Here is an 8,026-nt window from a genome sequence, read left to right as displayed (position 1 = left end):
CATTACAGATGGTTGTGAACCACCATGTGGTTGCTGGGATTTGAACTCAGGACCTCTGGAAGAGCAGTCAGTGCTCTTAACCACTGAGCCATCTCTCCAGCCCCCTTTTTACATTTTTAAATGGCTAAATTAATAAGAAGTATATTAATTTTATCTTAGCTTTGGTGCTTACCAAAAGGAAACCGGTGCTTTCAAACACTCACCTGGGGGTTTATTTTGAGACAAGGCCTTGCTTTACTGCCCACCTTGGTCTTGGATTCATGTACTGCTTCCCCTCAAGATTAGTCACTAGAATTATGGGTGTGTGGTATTGAGTCCAACATGTACGGCTTTTTTTGTGGCAACTCTTAACTTGTTTTGTATCGGGGACCCTTTTAAAAGCTTGCTTTTGACACTCCCCCTTTTCTTGTCCCCCACTCCCACTCCCACCCCTGGAGTTGAGGATGGAACCCAGGGCCTTGCACTTGCTAGGCAAACACTTTACCCCTGAGATAAATCCCCAACCCCCGTTTTGAAAACTTGATCAAAGAGAGAGGTAGTTAACCAAGAAAGTTAAAGATTTTATATATATATATATATATATATATATATATATCATATCACATATATATCATATATATATCATCACATGATGAGGCAGGATATAATTCAGGCAAAAGTACATACGAGAAGAGACTATAAAGCTAATACACACACATATATGTATATATATACACACACACACATATATACACACACACACATATATATATATATACACACACACACACACATATATATACATACACACACACACACAGTGAGTGGTAGAAGGCCTATTGATACCCTTCAGTTAATTCACAGAATTCCAAAAACCTCAAAGGTCATTACTGACATGTTGTTAGGAATTAGGGGGAAAAAGAATTTAGGAGTTTGAGAGGTGGCTTAGTGGTTAAGAGCACTGGCTGCCCTTCCAGGATTTGATTCCCAGCACCCTCACGGCAGCTACCAACCATCTAAAACTTGAGTTCCAGGGGATTCTGGCTTCCGTGGGCACTGCAGACAGTACACAGACACACATTTGGGCAAAACGCCCATACACATAAAACAAAACTAAATCTTTAAAATAAAAGAATTTACAAAAACAAAATCAAATCATTTATCCGCACAAATAGTCTAGAAATGGGTTGCAGTGGCCAACTGCAAAGAAAGCTGTTGTCTTGGAGGGGCCTGTAGTCTGTTTCAAGGGACCTGATTGAAGTAGGAACCGGAAGTCAGACACACCTTTGTCTGGGACTCAGAACGGCCCTGGGGAGCTGGCAGCGAGGCTTCAACAGGTGTGAAGAGAAAATCCGGAGCAAAGCGCGAGTTCTTCAGGACAGCTGCCGTCTCCTCATCCACTGCAACAGCTTCACCTTCCTAAGGGGCAGCAAAAGATGAGCATCAAACGGCGCCATCTTGGCCCTTTTTGTTCTGTTTCAGGGGAGGGGGCTTGTATAATCTTGAGGTGTGAGTTCTCTCCTCCATGAGTTCTGCGACTCAAACTCAGGTTGCCAGGTTTTCACAGGCTAGCACCCTGGCCTGCGGAGCCATTTTGCCAGTCCAGGTCTTCAGTCTTATTACAGAGAAAATATCCTGAGCTGGGCAGTGGTGGAGCCTACCGACCATAGTCCCAGCGCTAAAAAGGACACACGGTAGTACTGCCTCCTCTGGAGGACGCTGAGGAGTCCTTCTAGGCCCCCGTCTCCCTTGTTGCATGGTCATCGATCTGTTTATTTTGAGCCAATTCTTAGGGTCCCATTTGATACCCAGGGGTGCGAGTGTGTAAGATCGTGTGTGTGTGCGTGCTTGGGTTCCTGGCCTTTCAGTTTGTTTTATTTGCTTTAGATCCCTGAAGGCATTTGGTTTCTAGCCATGGTTTGGTCTAATAATTTGTTGGACATCTTTTTTATTTTTTTCTTTTCTTTTCTTTTTTTCTTTTTTGGTTTTAAGACACAGGGTTTCTCTGTGTAGCCCTGGCTGTCCTGGAACTCACTCTGTAGACCAGGCTGGCCTCGAACTCAAAAATCCGCCTGCCTCTGCCTCCCAAGTGCTGGGATTAAAGGAGTGCGCCACCACACCTGGCGGGCATTTTTTCTTAAAGGGAACAGTTTAGAGGTACACATTACTTGGTAATCCTGCTAGTTAATTCCAGTATGTTAATTAAATTGCAAAAGCCTGCAGAACTGGGGTTAAGGGTAGCTGTAAGGCACTGTGTGGTGCTGGGACCCAAACTTAGATCCCCTGCAGCGGAGACAGATGTTTTTAACCACTGGGCCATCCCTCCAGACTCTCTAAACAAACCTCCACAGTTGGCTTATTTTTCACACTAATGTGAAGTTGGTAATACAACTTTTTCTGTTTGTTTTCTGAGAACTTTTTTGTGATATTCTCCAGCTTATAAAGATCCTCCTGCCCCAGCCTCCCAAAGACTGGGATTACAGCATGTTCCACACAAATAGAAGCCTGCTTAAACTGGCATTTTAAATCATCTTTCTTTAAAAAAATAAATTAAAAAATTGGTAATTTATAAAACTTACAAGATCTTATAATTACTAAAATATAATAAAAAACTTGGGGCTGGAGAGATGGGTCAGCAGTTAAGAGCACTGACTGCTCTTCCAGAGGTCCTGAGTTCTAATCCCAGCAACTACATGGTGGCTCACAACCATCCCAAATGAGATCTGGTGCCCTCTTCTGGTGTGTCTGAATACAGTTACAATGTACTTATATAATAAATAAATAAATAAATAAATAAATAAATCTTTAAAAAAAACTTGTAAAACTTCTACAACTACATCTAAGTTAAAAGAAAACGTTGAAAATAAATGGTAAAGTAATTTAAATTTTTTAGAGGTTATAGCAAAACTAAAGGTGGGGGCTGAAGAGATGGCTCAGTTGCTAGGAGAACACACTGTTCTTCCAAATGACCCCAGCTTGGTTCCCAGCCCCATAAGGTGGCTCAGAATTGTGTAACACTCCAGTTCCATGGATCAAATGTCTTCTGGTCTCTGCAGGCACCAGGAACATATTTGGGGCACACATATGAATGAAGGCAAAATACTCATAAACATAAAATAAAATAATAAAATAAAATATCTTCATCTAGATACATTCTAAGGAATCAATTCTCAATCCTCTATGTCTACCCAGCATCCCCTGGCCTTACCTACTCCTCCCCTGAGAGACCAAAAGACTACATATCAAAAAAAGGTCTGGCCTGTCTTAGGGTAAAGCCTGGACAGTGAGAGACCCACAGTCTCTGAGAGCTGCCCAGTGTAAAGGAGACTCAGAGCTTAGGCAGGAATGGTGATAATAAATCAGCTTCAGCCCTGATCTTTCATTTGTTGTTGTTTTGTTTTGCGTTGGTTTTAAGCTTTACGTCTTTTTATTTTATTTATGAGACACGGAGGCCAGAACAGATTATGCGCTCCCGTGGAACTGCTTTATAGAGAGTTGGTACTTGCCACATGGCTTCTGAGACCTGAGCCCGTAAGTCCTCTGGAAGAGCAAAAACGATCTTAACAACTGAGCTCTCCAGCCCCAAGAGCCAATGTTTCATGAATATTTAATTTACGCTATAGTAAACTTATAGTAAAGTTAGCCAGGGGGCTGGAGAGATGGCTCGGTGGTTAAGAGCACTGACTGCTCTTCTGAAGGTCCTGATTTCAATTCCCAGCAACCACATGGTGGCTCACAATCATTTGTAATGAGGTCTGACGCCCTCTTCTGGGGTGTCTGAAGACAGCTACAGTCTACTTACATATCACAATAAATAAATTTAAAAAAAAAGTTAGCCAGGATTTTTAAAATATTAATTAAATAATATTGATATTTTATTACACAAAAGGAAATTATCACTGTGACTCCTGTTAGGTCCTGTTTCTCTCCCTATCAACTAACATTTTACAAAGTAAGATCTGGCTTAGCCTTCAGAGCCTAAAAATACTGATTGCTAACAAGTTTGACTGCTTGTTTCTATTAATGTCATTAATATTTGCAACATAGAAGGGACAGTTTTTAAAAATTTAAAATACTATATTATTATCCAGTTTTTTGTTCTATAACGTAATTGTTCATTTACTTCTCCAAACTAAAATTTGGTATAATACCCAAATAATAAATCAAGTCAACATGTAGACATGAGAGTCATAATAACCTAGATATTGAAGATCAAAATTTCCTTAAATATTAAAGCTAGCCATTCCACATGAGGTTAACGATATTAGCTGAGCACTGTGGTGCATGCCCTTGATTCTATCATGGAGGCAGAGGCAGGTGGATCTCTGTGAGTTTGACGCCAGCCTGGTCTGCAGAGTGATGACCTTGTCTCAAGAAATGTGATGCTTGGCCAACAGGGGGGACTGTGAGGAACCAAGAAGAAAGGAGGAAGGTTTGAAGGAGGGGTTTATGGGACAAAGCTGCATCTGTGGACCTGTGCTCAGAGTCTGCAAGGCCAAACCACTGGACCCCAAGACTGTGGAGAGCTAACGTGCTGCAGACCAGAGCAAGATCATCTCAGCCTATTTTTAGTCCCCTTGATTGACATCTACTGCCCACCCTGTGTCTAACCTCACATCCTGGGACTATGGAACTTTAACAAAGTATTCTTGGCAGACAGACCATCGGCTTCACCAATCCAAAAGACAAGAACGTCGTCAGATAGCCTCAGAAACCTATAGCAGAGAATCCCCCATTTTGCAATAACTTGCCCACCTGTGGCTCCCACAATGCTTTTGGCAAATACTTTGATTTATAAATGTCTTCACTTTGCAACTAATAAAAAAAAAAACATGTTATGTGACCACTCCACACTGTGATGTGATTTGAGGGAATCTGAATCATGTCCCCTAGGGCTGCTGCAAACCCAAGCATGCAGACTCCTAGACCACTGGCAAGAAGAGCCTGCATCCTACCATTGTTTGTAAACTGGATTATGATGAAGACTGAAGGAAATTCAGCTGATGACCCAAAACATTTCAGAACATTGGAGAGTTGAAAGAAAGGAGAGGAAGGGTCAAGAAGACTGGACAAGAGCCAAAGACAGCCCAAAGTGGGAAAAAAGCCCAAAGACAATTGGGACGCAGGAAGGCTCTCCCCAGGAGATTTTTTGGGAGCCTAGTAAGTTTTCTGAAGGACTGACTATATGTCCAGTCACTAGAACCCAAGAAGCCTGGACTCAGCGGGACTGTAAGTGACCCTGGGGGTCAGGCAGCCATGCAGAATCTTGAAGGGTGGCCTTCCAGGGTCAGGGTAGGTAACGGACATTCAACAAAGCCCTCGTGGAAGAAAAGAGAACCCAGACAGCTAACCGAAGCTCTGGGAATACAGAACACTGTGTCTCTGACCTTCTCACCACTGCTGAGGGGCTCCTCTAGACCAGCTGAAGCATCTTACAGGGTTCACCACTGGGTGGTGTTCATTTAGACAGTTTGCTCTTACTAGGAACTCCAAACTTGAAGCACTTGTTAAACCTAAAATATTTTAAACTAATTAAAAGGGTGTGCTCATTGCTATGCCTTTGAATCACTGGTCAAGAGAAGAAGGTATAAAAAAGGTTTACTATTCTACTCTAAGTAAAATGAAACAAGGAATACACAAACCAAACATTAGAATAGCGAGAAGCAAGTCAAGGTCAAATTCAAGATCCAGGGAAGGTTCTGGAGCTGAGAGGTGGGTACCATTGAGCCATACTGCCAGCCCGGGGGGGGGGGGGGGGTTTTTTTTTTTTTTTTTTTTTTTTTTTACCTTGAATGTAAAATTTGCATCGAAGATTAGTTCCTTTTCGTGTCCCATGATTCCTCCATTGTAAACAACTCGGCATCTTTCGGCTGGCTCTGTCTTAGGGAGTTTGAAGAGACGAAATGTGGCAGACACAAAGCGACAGTCACCTGAAAGCAGACGCGCACAGGGTTCACTTCCCAGCACCCAGCAGCATCAGACAGAGCGAGCACAGAGCACCCTGTAAAGGTGATTTTCCTCACTGCGGGCCCTTAATTCCCTTTCTGGGCACTTCAGCCTATTTCCTGATTGGTTTCTAGGTACTTCATTAAATGTCACCCTGGGAAGGGGCTGCAATTATTCAAGAGACAAGATGGACACCTGGAGATGAGCAGTTTCCCTCGGTGAGAATCGAGAGGAAACTCGCCACCCAGTTGAAACCATCCACACTGCAGTCACAGCATCTCTGCCATTGTTTCTTACCAAGAACCCTTTCGAGCTCCTTGTTTTCAACCGTAACGATATCGGCAGTGACCAAACGTGGAGGGCAGAACCCAATCTTTTGGGCAATGATGGCAAGATCCTTCCAGTACAGAGCGCCTCCCAGGCATTCCCCTTGAAAGAGAAAACGTCACTGAGCAATCACATTACAAGGCAGAATTAAGGACACTCCTGGCCTGAAGATGTAACTGGGACATAGTATTACGATGTAGGGCCTAACTGACCATGGTGGAGCACCTACACAGCAACTCACAATTGTCTATAACTCCAGATCTAGGTGGTTAGAAACCCTCACATGGCCTCCACAGGACCAGGCATGCACACATACACAGATCTATATGGAGGCAAAATATTCATATCCATAAAATAAAATAAATTGTTTGGACTTAGGAAATACATTTTTTTAAAATGTTGTTTTAATTATTTTACTTATTCATTACCTCGCCTTTTATTTTTTTAAGAGACAAGCTCTCAACTATGTATCCTCCGCTAGCCTGGAACTTTCTATGTCAGCAGTTCCCAGTGTTCCTAATGCTTGGACCCTTTGATACAGTTCCTCATGCATGTTTGTGGTGACCCCCAACCATACAATTATTTCTGTTGTTACTTCAGAACTGTGATTTTGCTACTGTTATGAGTTGTAATGTCAATCTCTGTGTTTTCCGACGGCCTTGGGTGACCCCTGTGAAAGAGTCATTCAACCCCCAAGGGGGTCACAACCCTCAGGTTGAGAACCACAGTAATATGGAGACCAGGTCTTGAACTCAGAGATCTGCCTGACTCTGACTCCCAAGTGCTAGGATTAAAGGTATGTGCCAGGATACCTGGCTTGCTTGCTTGTTTGTTTTCTGTGTGTGAGACTGTGTATGATACAGTGTATATGTGGAGACTAAATGACAACTTTCAGGAGTTGGTTTTCCCATTCTACTCAAACTCGGGTTGTCAGACTTGGCAACAAGCACGTTTACCCTTCTCTGATATATATATAAATATATAAATATATAGATAGATAGATAGATAGATAGATAGATAGATAGATAGATGGATAGATAGATAGATAGATATAGATATAGATATATATACACACACACATATATATTCTTGGCTGAGGCACACATGGCATAATGCACATACAGAGATCAGAGGTCAGTGTTGTAGAGTCCATCACTCAGTTCACTTTTTATGTGGGTTCTTATAGAGGAATTTTAATCTAGCAGCATGGCTGCTCTGGCAAGGGATCACATGCAAAGATCTAGCTAGATCTGTGTGATCCAGCTGGAATGCAGACATGCCACACACCTTTAATCTCTCTGGCTGGAATACAGACATGTCCTTAGTACATACCTTTAAGGTAAAATTTGTAGAAGGAAGGAAGCAGTCATGTCTGAAAGTGGTATCTAATTGATGGGCAAAGTGATGAGTCGGAGAGAGATTTGGCAGAATGAGTCAGAGATGGGATATGCCCGACTCTCACCAGAACAGAGAGGAGACTGCAGGGCGGGGAGAAGAGAGGGGAAGAGGTGGTTTTACAGGAACAGTTTTACAGTGCAGGAGGCAGAGCAGTGGAGTTGAGTTCAGTTCTGTTCAGTCCATGCAGTAGAGGCAGTTGAAGCCAGAGAATAAGAAGGAGCCAGAACGAGAATGTGGAGAAAGAGGAACACTCCTCCACTGCTGGTGGGATTGCAAGCTTGTACAACCACTCTGGAAGTCAGTCTGGAGGTTCCTCAGAAAATTGGACATAGTACTACTGGAAGATCCAGCAATACCTCTCCTGGGCATATACCCA

The 8,026-nt window shown here is 42.7% G+C and overlaps 1 protein-coding gene across 1 annotated transcript in view; it reads right to left on the bottom strand.

The window, feature by feature from the left end:
• Positions 1 to 8,026, bottom strand: part of As3mt (arsenite methyltransferase) — a 33,683-nt gene that overhangs the window by 15,093 nt on the left and 10,564 nt on the right. Inside the window, exons 8-10 of the mRNA XM_021151362.2 lie at positions 6,223 to 6,354; positions 5,767 to 5,909; positions 1,264 to 1,398 (exon numbers count right to left, since the gene is read on the bottom strand). Of these exons, the coding sequence (XP_021007021.1) occupies positions 1,264 to 1,398; positions 5,767 to 5,909; positions 6,223 to 6,354 (410 nt within the window). The remainder of the gene's footprint in view (positions 1 to 1,263; positions 1,399 to 5,766; positions 5,910 to 6,222; positions 6,355 to 8,026) is intronic.

Source organism: Mus caroli, chromosome 19 (genome assembly GCF_900094665.2).
Source record: "Mus caroli chromosome 19, CAROLI_EIJ_v1.1, whole genome shotgun sequence".
Taxonomy (NCBI): Eukaryota; Metazoa; Chordata; class Mammalia; order Rodentia; family Muridae; genus Mus; species Mus caroli.
Note: the sequence above shows the minus strand (reverse complement) of the source record. Positions and strands in the feature narration are given on the sequence as shown.